The 18,143-nt window shown below is 35.6% G+C and overlaps 1 protein-coding gene across 1 annotated transcript in view; it reads left to right on the top strand.

Annotated features, from left to right (window-relative positions):
* Positions 1-18,143, top strand: part of LOC121418074 (nesprin-1-like) — a 73,025-nt gene that overhangs the window by 54,624 nt on the left and 258 nt on the right. The window contains exons 48-65 of the mRNA XM_041611779.1: positions 266-592; positions 966-1,106; positions 1,618-1,911; positions 2,145-2,342; positions 2,920-3,075; positions 4,033-4,197; positions 4,590-4,919; positions 5,388-5,543; positions 10,661-10,825; positions 11,247-11,393; positions 11,735-11,878; positions 12,804-12,959; positions 13,546-13,710; positions 14,795-15,121; positions 15,613-15,768; positions 16,299-16,451; positions 16,716-16,898; positions 17,458-17,598. Coding sequence (XP_041467713.1) covers positions 266-592; positions 966-1,106; positions 1,618-1,911; positions 2,145-2,342; positions 2,920-3,075; positions 4,033-4,197; positions 4,590-4,919; positions 5,388-5,543; positions 10,661-10,825; positions 11,247-11,393; positions 11,735-11,878; positions 12,804-12,959; positions 13,546-13,710; positions 14,795-15,121; positions 15,613-15,768; positions 16,299-16,451; positions 16,716-16,898; positions 17,458-17,598 — 3,504 coding nt within the window. The remainder of the gene's footprint in view (positions 1-265; positions 593-965; positions 1,107-1,617; positions 1,912-2,144; positions 2,343-2,919; positions 3,076-4,032; positions 4,198-4,589; positions 4,920-5,387; positions 5,544-10,660; positions 10,826-11,246; positions 11,394-11,734; positions 11,879-12,803; positions 12,960-13,545; positions 13,711-14,794; positions 15,122-15,612; positions 15,769-16,298; positions 16,452-16,715; positions 16,899-17,457; positions 17,599-18,143) is intronic.

Here is an 18,143-nt window from a genome sequence, read left to right as displayed (position 1 = left end):
TCTTTATATAATTACAAAAATTTTGTGTATCTGTGATAACTTCATGAAATGTTGATGATTTAAGATTTAAAATCTACAGGTAGTCAGTATTTTTGCAATTGTTTTGATGGAAAGCAGTATCAGGTGACTAATTCAGATTGTGTCCCTGATTCCTTAGTAGAATTTCGTCAGAATGAGAATAAGAAATAATTCTTAAAGTTGTGATTGTACACATGCATGTGTGAATTTTTCATGCAATAAAAAGTTGAATTTTTTCAAATTTCAGGCCCTTGAATCCCAAATCCCTGTTGGTCAATCCTTGCTTCATGCTATTGATGAAGGAGCCCAGGATACACTAGCCTCCACCACAGCCCCCGGTGAACAGGCAATAAAGGACAAAGTCATAGCAGCAAGGGACAGTTGGAACCAGACTCTCACCCAATTGACTGGTGAGGAGTCTAGGCTATCAGAGAGGCTGACAGGCTGGAATGAGTTCAGTGGGATAATGGGTGAACTGGAGGAGTGGGTGAGAAAAGCTGAGAAAGCCTTGGGAGAGATTCAACAACCTCAGGATGACTTGGAGGGAAAATCTCAAGTCCTCGACCAGTGTAAGGTGTGTATTACACTGTATTGCTAACTATCTATCTATCTTTCTATCTTTCTATCTATCTATCATCCATCCATCCATCTGTATCTACTAATTTTCTCTCAGTTCAGAGGTTCATTGCAATATCTCTTAATTTAAACTTCAGTTTTTGTCATTTGATCAGTGGTGCAGATTTTGTAAGATTTCATATAAGAATGAATGAGAGAATAGACAAAATGGTTATTGTTGTTGGAGGAGGAAAAGAAGATAGCAAAAAATATTTCAACGCATGTTTTATCTTGATGTTTATTAAATATGTAAAAGGGAAAGAAAATTACAATTTTGTATGTTTTGAACATATGTAATGAAATTGATTTTTTTTCTTTTCTTTGGTTTCCAGGTCTTAAAAACTGAATTTCTCCAGCGTGAACCTGAGGCAAGAGTTCTGCAGGAGAAAGCACGTCGGCTCAGCAACGAAGCACAGCTCGCCAGTGCTAATGAACTGAATACCAAATTCTTTCAACTCCAAAATCAGACAAACGTAAGGTTATGTCCATCATTCTATAAAAACAGACAAAGGGTGATCAACTTTTTGTGCTGCCCACATTATGCTTGAGCTAATGATATTGATAAGTTGGTGGCACAAGTATGGAAACTTGTGAGTAGTTGTTAAAATGCATTTCCTTTTTTTGAAAAGTGCAAGTTGAATTTAACTGAATGAGATAAACTTAATTCCATTTTAATAGTGAAGAGGGAACTTCTTCTTAATTCCATTCTATATTTGCTGCATAAACATATTAAGGTTTATTATGTGCTTCTTACAATAGGATATCTTTTAATTCTCCATGTTCACTGTCCATTTTCTGAAAGATTGTTATTACTATTATCAGTAGAAAGGCATTCTCTGTATGAAAGACAGTAACTGCTTCTGCGGTATTACATTCCTATGGAAATTCTCCAAGATTCCACACAACCTTAGATGAATGTGGACAGTGATATGTAGATACCTTCAAAATTAATCTCGATAATTGTTTCCTGTTTATATATTTCAGAATGCTGAAGAAACCTGTCAGAAAGCTGTTATGGACCACAAAAATTACCAGGAGTCTTTCACGGAAGCTTCTTGTTGGCAGGATTCTCTGGAATCACAGGTTAAGGAAGCTTCAATGATATCAGGTCGTAAACCAGACCTGGAGCAGAAGCTAGTGACACTGGATAATATGGAGAAGGAGATCACAGAGATGGGAAAAATGCTGGAGTCTACTAACCAGAAGGCTCAAATGGTCAAGCAGTCTACATCTCTCAATGGTCAATCACAACTTGATAAAGACATCTCTCAACTGAAGGTAACATTTCAGAGAATATCAAAGCTTGATGTGTTTGTGCAATTATTGTCATAAAAACCAATACTTTTTATCAAGTGTGTACATGTTGCAATGCATTTCATGAATGTATAATTCCAAAAGATGTGGCCCTGATGTGAGTTGCCATATTGCATTTTTAGTAAGCATTTGCATTTTTTTGGTAAGATTATGTAAATAAATTTGAATATTTTTTGTTGTTGTCTTTCTTCATGCAGCACACCTTATCTTCGGTGAACAGTGGAATCTCTGATTCACAACAAGCATTGAAGGTGGTACTGGACCAATGGAACAAACTTGATAAAGACTGTAAGGAGCTCCGTGATTGGTTGAAAGTTATGGATGATACCATTCAGAAAGCGGGGGAGCTTCAGTCAACAGCTGCAGAAAAGAAAACCATTGCTGAGGAAATAAGTGTATGCCTTATTTTTTAAAAGTATTTGAAAATTGTTTTCTTAGCAAAGTTGCTATGGGTGACTATATGTCAGTATAGATCATTTCTGTTCAGATTTTTTTTGACAAAATACATGTACTCTTTCAATGTAGACATGTATATCAATGAGGTTTAGGTGTTAATTGGCTACTCTCTACTCATGTGTGAATGGGAATTGTATACCGTGCAGAAGCCATTCTAGTATTTAAGCTAGGAAGCTCTTTCTAGAATGCTCCTTAGGAAGTTGCATATGTACGCTATTCAGAATCCAATGACTGGGTTAATACTACATTTGCAAAGCATTTAGAGAAATTGCTCATATATATTAAGCGTTTGTTTAATGGCAGAATGTTATTATCTTTTCATTGTAATTCCAACTAGATTTGTAGATACAAACATATGTACAAGCAGAGATAGATTTATGTTGTTGAAGTTTGATAATTTGGCAGTAGTTTGATTTTATTTTTATCATCCAAGTCATCCAAAACCAAAAATACTTTTCATTTGTAGTCATTTTGTCTCAATTATTAAATAATTTCTGCTCTTTTTATCAAATACAGGCTGTCTGTGAATCAATAAGCGGTCATCAGCCAATGGTGGAATCTGTTGGTCAACAGAGTGAATTTCTAATGAACAGTGGGGCTAGTGACCCAGAGGTTAAAGTTCAGGTCACTGAGTTGACCAATATGTACACTGACCTTCACAAAAAAGCACAGGTTTGTAATGATTCTGTATTGTAATTTATGTAATGTATCCAGACACGATTTTCTCATTATAAACTAAGTAAATTATGGGTGTATTATATAAAGATGATACATAAAATTATCTTTCTTTCAATTTTAAATCTTTGTATTACTCTTTAAAGTTTATTTATAGTTATATAGTTTAGATATGCATGAAGTTGTTGGTCTGTTGGGGTAGATTCCAAAGGGAAAAAAATAAAACTTTTGTAAAGTCACTTTATGCAACAGAAAATTTGTACATGATTAATTTTCAATTAAATGAGGCAAAAATAAAAGAAAATGAGAACATTGGACTTTAATTAGCACACAGAGTTAATGAATTTGACAATTTTAAATGAGAAAGGGACTGAATTAATGACAGGATATACCCTAACACATGCAAAAAATTGGGTGAAAAGAATAGTTGGGACGATTTCGGGTCATTGTTAGATTGATTGTTATACCCAGCAGACACTACATGATCCGTTGTGATTTTCGAAGATATAATAATAGCATTTAATATAATCATTTCAACCTATGAAATCTGAATGATCAAAGTTCCAAATAGAAGGATGAATATCAAAATCAAATTTGAGTCTATTTCGAGCCTCCTGCAGGAATAAAAACGAATTCAATTCCAAATCGTAATGACATCATCTTTGGCTGTGATTGAAGCCGATTTGGACTTTATTCCGATCACAAGGCTTGGAGCAAAGTAGAATTCTGATTTTAGTATTCCTGGCATCATGCTGAACTTCAAATAAAATAGTTTTACTTCTTGAAACTTTCAAATTTAATACAAAGTGTGATTTGTTTGAAAATCAGATTGTAGTCGGATTGTTAAGTGTGCGCAGGGTTAAGAATTAGTGGCAGAGCTGTGGTGATGTTAACATGGATGGGATGGTAAACCATTTCTATAGATGTGATAAGTGGTATGTTAATTCTTTCTAGGATGCAAAGCATAACCTGGAGAGGATAGCTGATGACCATTCTAAACTTGATGATGAGCTAGCAGCACTGTCATCCTGGATCCAGGACAAGACTAAAGAGATGGAACCTTGCTGTAAAGTAGCATCTGATATGGAGACTAACCAAGCCAGATTGGATATGGTCAAGGTTAGTATAAACATCATATTCAACAGCATCATTTATCACCATCAACCTCATTATCATCATTTTAAACATCATCATTATCATCATCAACATCATCATCATCACCATTATCATCATCATCATATCATAATTATCATCATCACCACCATCATCATCACCATTATCATCATCATCATCATTATTATTCGTCTGTTGAAAGTATTTCACATCTGTTTTGGGACTGCCCTGTAACCCAACAATTTATTCAAAACTTCCAAACCTCTTATTTGAACAATGACGTGCATTTGAATAAGAATTTATTTTTGTTTGGATGCAATTTCCATCTTCATTAATATAGTCATAGAAGTTTTTCTGCTGCATACACTTCATTGCGTTATCACTCTTCCTTACTCCAGGCCATCTTGGCATCTCTACCAGAAGGTGAGACCCTCTTAGATCAAGTCACGTCCCACTCAGACCAGGTCCTCCCAGAGACCAGTACTAGACCAGGCCAGGAACGCATCACCAGACAGGTCCAGTCCCTGGAACATGAGCTGGATGCACTGAGGATGCTTGCCCAGGATTCCTGCTCCAACCTAGAGCAGTGTGCCTCCCTCTGGAGAACATTCCAAGAGAAAGCAAGGTTCTTGTCATCCTGGATGGAGGGAGTTAAGAAGGATCTAGGGAGCATGGAAGGAGAATGTGATGACCTGCTGGAGAAGAAGGAAAAGCTAAAGAAAGTGAAGGTAAATGTACTCATATTCCTTGATAGTAATAGTAATTGTAGTAGTACTAATAGTAGAAGTAGTAGTAGTAACAGTATTAGTGCTACTAATATATACTACTTCATAGGAATAGTAGTTTTCTATTAGTAGTATTAGTATTAGTAATAGTAGTAGTAGTTGTAGTAGTGGTAGTAGTAGTAGTAGTAGTAGTAGTAGTAGTAGTAATAGTAGTAGTAGTAGTAGTAGTAGTAGTAGTAGTAGTAGTAGTAGTATTAGTAGTAGTAATAGTAGTGGTAGTAGTGGTAGAAATAGCAGTAGTATTTGTGGTAGTATTAGAATTATTCATTATTCATTTGTTTTCATTGCCTTTGTTCTTGAGATTTCCATAATCATAGTAATCATTATTCTTATTGTGTATATGGTTTATTGTGTTTTTATTAAATTTAAATGAATTACAATTATTTGTAATGGTTTCTTCAACATTTCCAGGAACTGATTGTTGATACTGAGGACAAGCAGCCTTTAAGAGAAGAAGTGACATCATTAGGTCAAGGTCTTGTGACCTTTAACCCTAATGTAGCTCACATGAGCAGTGAGGCCACAAAGTTAGCCGTACAGTACCAGACTCTTCATATGACACTCAAAGTAAGACTTGATCCATGTCATAAAACATTGAAAGAACTTGTGCATACATGTGTTTACAAGGCACAATTTTATGCCAGCACTCTCCAAAGCAACGGTTTGATTATCTCATTCAGAAAAAAGGCACAAACAATACAGTTGTGATTGTACGATGATGAAGAATTTTATTGTACATCAAGTTTTAAACTGCATCATGTTGCATATCTGATCAACCAGTTCAAAACTCATTAAAAAAAACTCTAGGTAAGGTTCTCTGTAAATGAGCCTCCAAAATATATTTTTCTGGCTTTTGATTAATTTTAAAATCACACAATTGTATCAGAAAGAAACATATTTCCTCTATCTAACTATAAGTTGTGTACTAAAACAAGAGCCGAGATACATGTATAGGCATATTTGTGAGACCATTGCAATATGTTTTTCACTCAAGTAGGCTTTATCCTAACAGTGTGCATACATCTTCTTGAAATGCTTTGTGAACCAAGTGCATGTATTGTTTACAGATAATCAACAAGTTTCATATCATTTTTGTCTCACCTGCATAGCAGAGTGAGACTATAGGCGCCGCTTTTCTGACGACGGCGGCGGCGGCGTCAACATCAAATCTTAACCTGAGGTCAAGTTTTTGAAATGACATAACTTAGAAAGTATATGGACCTAGTTAATAAAACTTGGCCATAAGGTTAATCAAGTATTACTGAACATCCTGTTAGAGTTTCATGTCACATGACCAAGGTCAAAGGTAATTTAGGGTCAATGAACTTAGACCATGTTGGAGGAATGAACATCGAAATCTTAACCTGAGGTTAAGTTTTTGGAATGTCATCATAACTTAGAAAATATATGGACCTAGTTCATGAAACTTCGACATAAGGTTAATCAAGTATCATTGAACATCCTGCACGAGTTTCACGTCACATGACTAAGGTCAAAGGTCATTTAGGGTCATTGAACTTTGCCAAATTGGGGATATTTGTTGAATTCCCATCATAACTTTGAAAGTTTATGGATCTGATTCATGAAACTTGGACATGATAGTAATCAAGCATCACTGAACATTTTGTGCAAGTTCCAGGGGCCTGTTTCACTAAGCGCTAAGATGCGTCTTAAGCATCCATAAGTCCGGTTATAGGACTTAGTGTAAGATGCATCTTAGCGGGAGTTTCACAAAGACCACTAAGACGCGTACCGTACTTAGTACCCATTTAACTAAGTTGCATATAGAGCGTAGCCTACGTCTCGTCGAGACGAGACGTAGGAACTGTTCTTAGTGTAATGTCATGTGATAAATTTCGCGCCAAATTTGAAAGTTTATCGAAGTCTCGATGATGGCCGACCTCCAAATTTTTTGCTAATTTATGCGAAATTAATTTATGCATATTTTTAAAAATTCACATAAAATGCCTCTTCTTCTTTATTTGCTGACCGATTTTGATATTTTTTGCTTCCATCTGGTAGAGCTTCATGAGGTTCACCAAACTTGTACACGGAATTTTGAAATTTTGTCTGGAAAATTATTTATTCTAATTTATGAAAAATTTATTCATAAATTACAAAAAAAAATTTCTTCTTCATTTGTTGATCAGTTTTGTTTGCTTTATATGATAGCTCGAGGTGGTGATACAAAATTTAAACATAGAATTTTGAAACTCATTGAATCTGCTATTTATTTGTATATATTCTCAAAACTCACAAAAATTGCTTACTTATTTGTTGATTGATTTTGGTTATTTTTGTTCCATCTGAGAGCTACATTAGATTAACCAAGGTCCTACACAGAGTTAAGAAACTTTGACTAGATAATAATTAATACTTAATTCATATGAAATTTATTCATATATCACAAAAAATGCTTCTATGTCATTTCTTCATCAATTTCAATTCTATATCCTCAATTTATGTCACCAATATAATTCACTATGTACAGTGTCAACTGGGCTGAAATTAAAATTGTGTTAAATTGTGTAATGGGTGTTGGCCATTGCAGTAATGGGTGTCCCATTCAATGATACAGAGTCGGATATCATACTCGTAGGCCTAGACTATATTCATGTACAGTAGACCTACGTATGGCATCATCATGATCAAATTCAGGGGCATGCAATTAATTAGACAGTGTGAATAATTAATGAGCCATAGTACTGCCATAGACTATATAGAGATCTAGATCTATTCTAGGTCTAGTCTACATCCACACTATTTCTCACGTACGACCAATTGTGTAGATATAGGCCTAGAATCTACAAAATATTAATTTCAATTTATAAATAGGTCTAGGGTCTAGTCTGAATCTAGGTCTATAATGCAGAAACATTTTCAGTTTTATTGCTAACACTAACACGAAGAGTAACAGTTAGGCCTACATTAACAATCTTGTCCAATTCCTAGGCCCTACTTCTATTCTAGTTCTACTAGCAGGCCTAGATCTACTAGAGTCTAGGCCTAGAGTCTAGAGTTCTGGATCTATCATCTAGATCTAATTCTATGTGACTGTCCCCTGATCCTGCTACTTGCTAGATCTAGAAATCTACTTGATACTGGTAGTAGGATGGGGGGGGGGTCGGGTGTCCGGACACTTTATATTTTTGAAGCCTTCTTTTTCGTCTTTGGATTACACTAAAAATACAAATTCAATGGAAGTAATCATCTTCTATTTTGTTCTCTATAATATTTCCTAACATTTTGCACTAAAAATTAAAGAAACTTCGCTTGTAAATTTTTTCAAATGACTTTCTAAAATTGATCGTCCGGACACACAACAACTGGGTATACTGCCAATGGTACTGCTACTGCTAGTATTGATTATAGACCCTGTCCCTAGGCTAGGCCTAGATCTAAATAAATCTAAGAGTAACACTAAGTTGCTCACTAAGGACCGTGGCGTAGGTCGGGAGTAGGCCTAGATTTACTACTAGACTTAGACCCTACTTGTCTAGGGTCTATAGTCTAGGCCCCAACTAAAAGTCTAAGAGTAAGACTAAGATTAACATTAGATTTAGATCTAGATCTCTACTAGATCTAGTAGTATCTAGAAGTACTAGGCCTTTTTGTAAGTTGTACTTGTAGGCGGCGTAGCCTAGGCCTAGACCGAAAAAATTATGTCTCTTTAGGCCTAGGCCTAGACTAAACTTAGAATTTACGACTTTACTTAGTAAAGTTAGTTTCGTTCGTTAGCCTCCGACTCCGAGGCGAGGGGGTAGGGTCGGTCTAAACTAAAGAGAGGAGCCGACCCTACCCAAATCAGAGGCTAACGAACGAAAGAGACAAACAATTTCGGTCTAGGCCTACCGCCAGTACCTCGGGCCAGTACTATACTAGACCTAGGCCTACTACAACTTAGTCTAGTTAATATAATAGTTTGGTCGTGCATGAGAAATAGCGTGATTGTAACGTAATCCATGACCACACTGTCCACAGACTGACAGCGGGCTCGCTACCGCCACACTCACTGTTAATTAATTATTAATTATTAAATCGGCCGCGATTCGTCGAGGTATCAAATACAACTTCCATCACAAACTTCCACTGCATACATTTCACTTTCAATATTTTACTTCTATGTTGTCTTAAGAAAAAGGTTAATACCATACCTTCCCCATTATCCTCCTACAGTAGGGCCTAGTAAAAAAAAGTGACAAAATTCCTCCTTTCAATTTTTAGTCGCAGACGAAAACTTGCGGGAAATTACTTTGTTTTTATCTTCACACAAGGTCAAAGGTCACGAAATTAGGCTTCGTAGACTCAAAATCGAGACGTTTTATTGTTGAAGACGCGTCGCACACAGGACTTAGTAAAGAACTGTTTAGTGGAACTGACGCACCAACAGGACGTCAGTAAGACCCGTCTTAGTGTATGACGCGTCGCAGCGACACTAAGTCCCGTTACACTAAGTACTGTTTAGTGAAACAGGCCCCAGGTCTCATGATTAAGGTCAAAGGTCATTTAGGGTCAATGAACTTTGGCCGAATCGGGGGTATCTGTTGAATTACCATCATAACTTAGAAAGTATATGGACCTAGTTCATGAAACTTGGCCATAAGGTTAATGAAGTATTACTGAACATCCTATTAGAGTTTCATGTCACATGACCAAGGTCAAAGGTCATTTAGGGTCAATGAACTTAGACCATGTTGGGGGAATCAACATCAAAATCTTAACCTGAGGTTAAGTTTTTGAAATGTCATCATAACTTAGAAAATATATGGACCTAGTTCATTAAACTTGGACATAAGGTTAATCAAGTATCACCAAACATCCTGCATGAGTTTCACGTCACATGACCAAGGTCAAAGGTCATTTAGGGTCAATGAACTTTGGCCGATTTGGGGTATCTGTTGAATTACAATCAAAACTTTAAAAGTTTTTGGATCTGATTCATGAAACTTGTACATAATAGTAATCAAGTATCACTAAACATCCTGTGCAAGTTTCAGGTCACATGATCAAGGTCAAAGGTCATTTAGGGTCAATGAACTTTGGCAGAATTTGGGGTATTTGTTGAATTACCATCATAACTTTGAAAGTATGTTGGTCTAGTTCATAAAACTTGGACATAAGAGTAATCAAGTATCACTGAACATCCTGTGCACATTTTAGGTCACATGACCAGGGTCAAAGGTCAATGAACTTTGGCCATAATGGGGGTATCTGTTGAATTACTATCATAACTTTGCAAGTTTATTGATCTGACTTTTGCAACTTGGACCTAAGTGTAATTCATTCATTCATTCATTCATAATCAAGTATCACTGAATATCCTGTGCAAGTTTCAGGTCACATGATCAAGGTCAAAGGTCATGTGAGATCAATGAACTTTGGCCGCATTGGGGGTATTTGTTGAATTACCATCCTATCTCTGTAAGTGTATCGGTCTAATTCATAAAACGTGGAAATAAGAGTAACCAAGTATCACTGAACATCTTGTGTGAGTTATAGTAGTTTTCAAAGCCAGCACTGCTGCTATGTTGAATCGCGTGATGCAGGTGAGACGGCCAGAGGCATTCCACTTGTAATTCAAAGGAACTGCTTTTATCATATTAGCTGTGTAGAAATCTGACATTTGATTTTGCTAACTTATTTTGGGTTCTGATTATTTAAAAATTCTTTGTGATCTGTTACAGGAACTGGACCATCACCTTGAGAGGGCAGTTGAGGATGAGAACAAGTATCAGTTAGCCAGTAAAGAATGCAAGGAATGGCAGAATGCTGCAAGTCAAAAGTTAGATACTTGTGATGACCTCACAGGAAGTAAAACAGATATAAAAAACAGACTGCAGGTCGTACAGGTACAGCTCCACATCCTATTTATCTGAAAATTAATGAACCTTGAATTTTTGGTAAAGTAAGTCAAAGGCCGTACATGTAGGTTTAAAACTAATTCATGCCCATATGTCTTTTCATGAAATAGTCCATCAAATAGGATTTGAAATCATTAGTTCTCTGGTTTTTACTTGCCTGCAAAGATAGCTTTATTAGAAAGATATGGTGTATGTTTGCTTCTCATATTTCCAAATATTATGTTTGTTGCATTAGGAGACTCCCCATGTAAAGTGGAAATTTAATCCATTGCAATTTCAAATTATGTTTAATGCAATCTTATAATGGTAATTATCAATTGTTTTCCTATATGATGTGGAATGCTAGAGTCCTGACCCTCTGTGTTCTCATTTATTTATGGTTCACATTTATTGTTATTGGTTTCCATAGGAATTGATGTCAAGCAGACATCGTGGTCAGAGCCTTGTGCATGCAATGGTCAGCAAGGCAGAGAAAGCTCAACAGCACACAGCTCCTAACGGTCAAGACGTGATGAAGGCAGAGGTGGATGAAATGACCATGGACTATGATGACCTGGTGAAGAAAATGAACAGTACTAAAGACAAATTACAGGTGAAAATTCAAAATTATTCACCAAAAATGAGCTTCTATTCTTTATTTACAATTTGTCAAGTATCATGAATCATTCCCCTTCCAGCTCATGAATGTGTGCATTTAGAAGCAAAGGATGTAATACAAATCAACCTTTGAAAAGAAATTAATACAAGTGGGTGCATTTTCATCATCAGACCATTATATGTAACTGTGATATGTGTTTTATGTCCATATGCTAAGTAAAGTAAAAATGGCATATAAATCTCCACAAATGCTAATGATACTTTGTAAGCAACTTTTTTAAAAACTCTATTCAATCACAGGCCCACGTGAAAGATTGGGAGAATTTTGAAGGTGGAAAAGACAAGCTGTCTCGATGGTTAGATGAGGCTTGTTCACAGCTATCAGATGCTCAACAACCCAAAGCAACCCTGACAGAAAAGAAAGCCCAACTAGATAGATGCAAGGTAAGATGATACCCTTCCCCAATCCTCACCCAAATCTTGTGTTATGAACTGTCTGAAAAAAATTAAGATGATAGCTGTGTTACAAGTGTACAGTGGCATATCCAGTTGGATGAGACACAATTTGGGCCAGCCATTGTGCTCAAATATTGGCTGTGAAATTGTGTTGTGTCGAAACCAGTTGGATCTGTGACTGATGATATCTGGCATTATGGAGGTGAGCTAAATTTTTTCCCTTTCTTTCTCCCCAGCTGCTAGAATCCATTTCTTAGTGTTAGTTTATGGAACTATTCCTACTGAGTTCCCATTCACCTCATCTGAGTTGAGTGCAGCACATTGTAGATTAACTTCTTTAAGACGTAAATAATAATAACAATAATAGCAGCTAGTTTGTATATAGGGCTTTTCCCATATTGGCTCAAAGCACTTTATAGCATATTATTACCCCGATCATTGGATTTATGTCAATCCTGCATGAAAAGTGCACAATTTCCACTCCTTGGGGAGCATTCCTTGCATTCATCGCAGCCTCATTATGGCGCTGGCAAATTCAAACATACAATAACTTTCGCATCTTGCCGGGAACCCATTCAGCACCTGGGTGGAGAGTGACAACGTGTGGATTAGCGCCTTGCCAAAGGATGCTACCATGGTGGGATTCGAACACACGACCCTATGTTTACAAGGTGAAAGTCGGAACCACTATGCCACGGGTCTTCCGCAATGAATCTCCATTGCATTTTTACATAGCATTCAATGAAATCAGATTTACATTGGGTGTTATCTTGTTTCTCTTCTATGTATCAATTACTATTGGTTGATTTTTTTTGTGTATTTGAATCTGGGGAGAATTAAAATGACTGGTTTAGTAATTTTCATGAGATTTGAAATTTTTCTGTACAATATCTTTTGTCATTGTTATGTTCAGTGTATTCTACAAGATATTGACAGACATCGGGATGACCTTTCAAAGGTCACTGAGCATGCTCAAAAGCTTGGAGAGGAGAGTCCTGACAATGAATCGGTCACAGGACCTCTTGCTGAGCTGGTAGAGAAATTTGAAAAGCTTGAGAAAGATTGTCAGGTGAGTAACAATAGAGAAACTGTTTTTATTTTAAACAAACTCCTTGTTGACTATGTTGATATTGATTTATCTGATGTCCCAGTTTTCTGCTTTACAGAAAACAGAAACATTTCATGGAATTCAAGATGATAATACTATTGACATAATTTCACGGTAAACAATTTTTTAAGTGCCCCTAAAAGTACATTTAAAAAAAATGCATCAATAGAAAATCTTGTAAGCAGACCTATTTGCAATGTTTTCGTCTGTTAGCCGAGCTGAATAAATGACTAAATGTTTTAAAGTGTCATTTCATAAATAATGAAATACTTTGTACCTTTCCAAGAAAAGGTGCTATAAAAATATTATTGATAATTGTAAAAACTAAGAAAATAAGAAGTGAAATTAATAGATGAATAGATGAGTATGAAAGCATGTAGATAAAAATTAAATCAATACATACAGAAATAATTGAATGTATAATGATTTAAGGAGATAAATGAATGAAGAAATAAAGGAGACCATTCAGAAAATGATTGATTGAAAAAATAACTGCCGAATAAAATGATAGAATGATGAAATGAATGAATATATTTGTATTGAACAGGATTGTGCATGCAAACAGTCAGATATGGTTGGAGAACACCAATCATTCCAGCAAACCCAGCAAGCTTACACTCAGCAGATAAGAGATCTGAAACATCAGCTATCCACCAAGGCCGATACGTCAGGCAACATGGACGCCATACAAAACAAGATCATCACTTTCAAGGTTCTGCTCATATCGTTTGATTTCTTAGATTGAAAAAAAAAATGTTTCTTCTATCCGCATTTGAATCACTTCAACCAATTTCACTCATTGCATTATTTTTTTTTCTTTCATTCACTTGCTTTCTAATTTTCTTCTTTTCAGTTCAATTCTTTGCTGTAAGATGGCTTCATTCATGTTTTTGTTTTTCAATCGTATTGAACTTTCTCTTTTTTATTTCTAATATTTCCATTTTCTTGGTTTTGACTTCTCTTTTGGTATCCTGTCACTGTCATTGACTGTTCATCCTTTTCCTTTTCAGCTATTTTCATATCTTAAACAGGTTTTTTTTTTCAAATTGTATTCACTTTGCGTCTACTTCAAGTTCTTATGATATTTCACTTTGAGTTAATTTCATGGATATGATGATCCCATTTGTTTGGTGTACTTAGTTTCTGTATATGATACGAAACGATGAGTTATGAAGGCTTACCAAACCATATTGAAACTATTCAAATTTCTCATCCTATACTTCAAAGTGAAATGCAGTGCATTGTACTTATTCATTTATTTAATGAAGATAAAATAGTTCCATGTCAAATTATAAATCTTGGAATTAAAGATATATTTTGTAATTGATTCTCGTAAAGGAACCATGAAGTACTCTACTAAAGCTTTGCGTCAGGATTCCTGCTATGAAGTGTATTTCACAGTGGCTCTCCTGCTTTCTCTACTGTTTGTCTGTAATAAATTGTGAGGATGAGTAATAAAATGTTTGCAGGATTTCTGCCTGAAAAATGCAGCTCTGCATTTCTTAGTCTGAGCTACATCTTTTTGCCAGAATCCTGCTCAGTGTCTTTTCATTTAGAATTAGTTTATAATGTATGCATACCGTAGAAAACGGGTATTGCAGGAAAGCTGCTGTTAAATATGCTGGGAAGGGTTCCTGCCATGATTTATACAACACCATCTTTTGTTTTCAAGTAAATAGTATGTGCCTTTTAGCATTAACTGTTTCCCATTAAGTTTTGCTCTTCTGACATGCCATTTTGGAAATTGTGTCTGGATTTTAAGTGAACTTACATCAAATACCATCTTCCTGCTCTAGGACCTCCAAACTGAAAAGGCAGCTTGCTCTGAGATGCTGGAAACCCTCTCTGCCCTTGGGGAGAAGGTGAAGGAATCCACCTCACCGCCAGGACAGGACACCATCAAACAGCAGCTGGAGAAGTTCAGCGAAGACCTTGGTGCCCTGGACAGTAGCATGCAAACATCCAGTGAGAGGCTGCAGGAGTGTGCAGACAGGTGGCAAGCCTATGAGGCCAGGAAAGCCGAGGCTGAGTCAGGTATCCAACAAGCTAGGGAAGGATATCAGCAAGGAGCTCAACCTCAGAAAGACCTGCCGGCTAAGCAAGATCAGCTGAAAAAGTTCAAGGTATCGTCATTTAGACCTATCATATTAATTGCTCTGAATAGAGTGATCCATCTACTTTATATATATTTGTTTGATATTATCTTTTAATACTATATTTTTCATGCTGTTTATTTTGGTTTTTAGAGTAAATATAAAAACAAATTTAAGTTACATGAATTATATCATTAGCAGTTATTTGATATTCTGTGCGGATAAATATTTAGAAAGCTTAGAAAAAACAGTTTCACCTTTTCATTCTTTCATATCATGTCACAATACTAACTATGTCAGATACATTTCTGCAGTATGTTCACTCAAAATAGGTTCTACTTTCATACATATTATAGTAAGTGATTTCACTCAGTTAGGATGAGGAAAGCAATATCAATGAATGGATTAGAAAAAAGTAGTCTACTGAGAATGATTTGTCAAGCATATAAATGATATGAATGCTACACAAAGCACTATTTATTGATCTAAATGAGTTTGTTTATTTTATGTTTTTTTGTTAGGCTGTGCATGACGAGCTTGCTGACCAAAGAGAGAGTATTGAAACAGTTTCCACTGCTGCCCAAGCCTTACTCGACAGTAGCATGGGGAATGTTGGGGTAGTGAGTGAAGCTACAAGAATCACATCAGAATATCAGATGATTTTACTCAAAACTAAGGTAAGAAATTTAATTTCTGTACCAGCTATGAAATGAATTTTAGGGGGGATACTTTCATTTATTTTAACAAGAATCATGAAACTAATTAACAGTTGGTAGAATTGTTGGTAATGTCTTTATTTCTTAAGTATTCAGGGTTAGATAAAACAGACCAGGAGTGTAACATAATGAGAGCCAATTGATATTAACACTTAATTGTACAATTGATTGTCTCTTTTCGTTTACAAGTGTTAGGCGCTTTTTTTGTTGGGGGGGGGGTCTTGGTATTTAAGTAATGTAGTGGAAGTTGGAATTGAAGGAATTTTACTGCTATTGGAAAAGAAATGTTTGTAGCTTTAAGAGTGGTAGGTATTTGCTGGATATTTTCAGTAATAAAAGGTCAAGCAGTAAACCATACCCCAGTTCGTTCAGGAAACGTAAAATGTATAACTAGAACAGTTCACAATTATAAAGAGGTGTATTGTCAAGTGCCATTTGAGCTTTATTTCATTCATCTCAATCTTTTCAAATGTTTTTATCTCATTCTAAAGGATGCTGTGAAGGCAAGTGAGCATATGACAAGAGAACATGAGCAGTACTTAGATGCCCAAGGCACCTTCTCTGATTGGCTGGATGGACAGAAGTTCAACGATAGTCTGATTGGTGACAAAGACTCTCTTACAGAGAGGTCCACTCAACTCAAGGTAAATACAAATAATTGCTCATTGTAACTACGTACATTACCTAATTTCTTTTCCAACACATATTTTGTCATTTGTCTCATGATGTATCTTGTGCATTGCAGCTTAGAACTTAATGGATTCTCAGAAATATCTTATTAAAATCCTTAGAAAATGTTTTGATTATGTAAAATTTGTTGGAAATCCCAATTGTTCTAATTACTATTTTAAGGGACAGACCTCAATTGCAGAATCACATAAAAGTTTATAAAATGCATTTATTTTCAGGAGCTTCAGAAATGTGAGAGTATTGGAGCTTTGAGGCTGGGTTCATTGCAAGAGAAAGCTGAGAAGGCCAGTCACAATACTACTCCCGAAGGACAGGTCCTGATCAGAGCCAGTCTTGATACAGCCAGAACACAACTTGAAGAGTACCAAGACTCCCTCAATAAGGCTCTCCAGGATTTTCAGGTATGAATCAAATCAGTATTCTAGTACATGCATATAGTCAACTGCAGCCTTTGAGAATAAGATGGAAATACACATGGGGAAATTAGGTATATTCATTTGCTTGATTAAACTTGACTATGCCAACGTGAGACCAGTCTCTATATTTAGATTTTGTCTGTACAATGGAGGGAGATGAGAGGAAAAAGGGTACAGGACATTGAATGATGGATGTTGAAGAAGTGGAGATGATATTGATGATAATGGTCAATGTTCTCATCATTTCTCTTCATGTACTCTTTCCTGCTTCTATTATTTCTTAATGCTTAAGTGGTTTCTTATGTTTAACAACAGCAATTTTCCTTTCGATTTGTATCTTTTAAAGAATGATATTGAGAACAGTATAATGCAAACTGTGAATGCTGGATGATCAAACACTGTCTGGTGCAAAAGATATTGATGTCTCAAATTTTACTGCAGTGAATGACAATAAAAGACAAATGTGTCTTAATTTTATTTCATTAATTAAAATCTCGAAATCGATAGATGTAAGATTGTTATGTAATATTGATACAATATACAGGCATGTTTGGCACTATGGGACCAAGCTGAGAGAGATTATGGAGATATGTGTAGTTGGTTAAAGGATATGGAAGAACAGACTGATAACCTTCCTCTTTTGAGCACAGCCAATGAAAAGCAACAACAAGTCGACCATTGTAGGGTGAGAATGAATTTCAAGTCTTCTTTTATGTTTACCATCTTGGTAAAATATTTCAAACTCTTTTGAATTTTATGTGCTTTCTGTAAGCGCATATAAAAAATACGGTAATATTGTGATGTTAGCACACAACAACAATAGAAGTACAATAACACATTTTGTAAGGATTTCATACTTTCTTTGTAAGGAGATCTTTGGAGATGTGGCTTAAAAACTTGTGCCACAATTTTCTAAAATGCATGTCTTGTTTCCCTTTGATTTTAATAAGAGCATAACTATAAAGTTATTCATGCAGAGTTCTTTAGAGTGAAGCAATGCTGTATGTACTAAACCTTGAACACCATGGTTCAAAGTTACTTGGAATTCTATGTTATTGTAACATTTGTTTATAACGTCTTGTGTCAAAGAAAAGAAATCTGAGAATGGAATTTGACTCTTAATAGTAAAAATATGCTGAAAATGTTTATTGTTCTTATTGATATTTCTTTTTAATCATGGATAAATAGGTATATATGGTGTAATCTAAAATTTTCTTCATTCTTCATCTT

The sequence above is a fragment of the Lytechinus variegatus genome, chromosome 7 (genome assembly GCF_018143015.1).
Source record: "Lytechinus variegatus isolate NC3 chromosome 7, Lvar_3.0, whole genome shotgun sequence".
In the NCBI taxonomy this organism is placed as follows: Eukaryota; Metazoa; Echinodermata; class Echinoidea; order Temnopleuroida; family Toxopneustidae; genus Lytechinus; species Lytechinus variegatus.
The sequence above is the reverse complement of the archived record's forward strand: the minus strand, read 5'-3'. Positions and strand labels throughout refer to the sequence as shown.